The 2,098-nt window shown below is 36.1% G+C and overlaps 1 protein-coding gene across 1 annotated transcript; it reads right to left on the bottom strand.

Moving 5' to 3' along the window:
• Positions 1–561: 561 nt before the first annotated feature.
• LOC109858690 lies at positions 562–1,304 on the bottom strand. Its single transcript, XM_020436189.1, has one exon. It carries the CDS (start codon positions 1,258–1,260, stop codon positions 562–564), a length of 699 nt encoding a protein of 232 aa, XP_020291778.1. The 5' UTR covers positions 1,261–1,304.
• Between the last annotated feature and the right edge of the window lie 794 nt (positions 1,305–2,098).

Consider the following 2,098-nt stretch of genomic DNA (forward strand, 5'->3'; position numbering starts at 1 on the left):
ATATAAAGAGCCGTCTACAATGGAGAGTTGTAGGCCGTAATAGTAAGAAATTGACCAATCACAGACAAAGTACAGAAGAATAATCGATTGTGATTTGTCAATTTCTTACTGTTACAGTCTAAAACTCTCCATTGTAGACGACCCTTAAGGCCTGTTTTACAATACCGTCGTAAGCCGTAAGTCATAAGAAATTGACCAATCACAATCGATTATTCTTCTGTGATTTATCTGTGATTGGTCAATTTCTTACNACTTACAGCTTACGACTGTATTGTAGAACAGACCTAAAAGGTAAGTTGCCGTTTGCAACGCTCGTAAGCGTTACTTATCTTTGTTTAACTTTCAATAAAAAACAAGGATGAAATGATTTCATCCTTCAAGTCTTGGTGTTGTTCATTATGGAGGCTATGTGGCTTGGCAGGCATCCGGTGACGCTGCTGATAAGAGTCGTTTGGTGTATAACGTTTATGAGGAAGTGGTGTGTGTGTTGTATAATCAGATGAATTTGACGTTTGGAGATGACTCAGGGAGGAGTGTGGCAAATAAGTTAGGCGAAGCTGTTTAGGCTATATATATTTTATTTGTAATTTGTCTTTCAAAAGCGTTTGGAATAAAGTTTTTAAATTTGTATAATTTGTCTGTGTCAATGTTACTTGTTATCCATATTTTACGTGTTGTGAATTCTTCGTAGCCTCCTTTTATTGGAACCTTGTAGGGGTAGCGGTCGCATATTTTTAGGAGTTCGTCGTACTTTATCCATCCGTAGAAGTCGTCGATGATGACGCAAGTTTGTTGTTGGTATCCGTCCCACCAGTCTCCGCGTGGTTTGTAGTAGATGGAGTCGGGGGCTGTAGCGGTAGCTTCTTCTAGGGCTCGTCGTGATTTACCAGATCCTGGAGGTCCCCAGTAATAGTAGACATCCGTTTTGTATGAACGGGGTGGGATGGGGTTAGTGATGCTGAGGTATGCGATGATACCTCGATGGTATTTGATAAAAGTCGTTGGATGTTTCGAGGCGATAGCTTCGATGTGTCTTTCACCGGTAGAAATTGTGTCCACCACAGCTTGGAGGTCGTTCCTTCGTCCTTGATTTTGAGGCACGCCCTTTTCAAAGAACATGTTGCTTTTCTTACAGTATGTTTGGTTTTGTTCGTCGGATCCGTTTGCCTTTTCAATATGGATAGTGTGATAGAGAAGTTCTTTGATTTTCTTGAAACAAATTGGTTTTTCCAAGTTGCAAAAGCCTTGCAGATGTGGCATGCCTGTTTGAGGTGCTTCTTTGAGCGTTGCGAACGGTAGGTGGAACTTACTCAAAGTGGTCGCTCAAGATGGCCGCTTAAGAGCGCCAATATTGAATGATTTTTCAGCATTTCAGCATGATAGCGATACTACATGCATCTACATGTATCGCTATCATGCTGAAATGCAGAAAAATCATTTAATAGTAGCGCTCAAAATTGATAATTAGACAAAGATATAGTTGAAAGATAATAATTTTAATGTGCAACGATAATATCAAATATTAAAAGTCAAGATTGTAAATAATGTTAAATCAATAATATTAAATTCTGTTATCACAATTTATTGTCCTTTAAATAGTATAAGTTTTGTATAAAAGTTTCGTACTTTATCACTTGGGCTCATGTTGTTATATACATATCTATTGTAATTCTTATATTAAGATAATTTTCAGTGATAAATTTTAACAATAAATTTACATGATTTTCTAATGGATAATTGTTTAGTTCATGACTCTGCAACTTTTCAAATAGGTACGTTTGTTAGATTAGTCTTATAAATATGCAAAAATATTAATCAAGAAGCATGGTGGAAGTAATAAGGTGTGCTCGTTTCTCGGACAATTTTCGTCACGTTCTGCACAGTGACTGAGATCCGCCATAATTCTATAGTACACGTAACATGCAATAAGATAATGTACGCATATGCATGAATACACTCTATATAAACAAAGAGCGTGAGAAATAGGTTAACTCTACAAATCGGTATGCATATTCATTAGTATAATTTATTTATAGTTAACACATATGATATTGTAATTAATAAATTATACTTAAAATTGATTTATTAACTGTATTAT

The sequence above is a fragment of the Pseudomyrmex gracilis genome, unplaced genomic scaffold (genome assembly GCF_002006095.1).
Source record: "Pseudomyrmex gracilis isolate BER0280 unplaced genomic scaffold, ASM200609v1 scaffold_219, whole genome shotgun sequence".
Classification (NCBI taxonomy): domain Eukaryota; kingdom Metazoa; phylum Arthropoda; class Insecta; order Hymenoptera; family Formicidae; genus Pseudomyrmex; species Pseudomyrmex gracilis.

What these genes read in the sequence shown, in the direction of transcription:
- LOC109858690 (XM_020436189.1), bottom strand. Translation starts at nt 1,260, where the DNA reads ATGCCACATCTGCAAGGCTTTTGCAACTTGGAAAAACCAATTTGTTTC.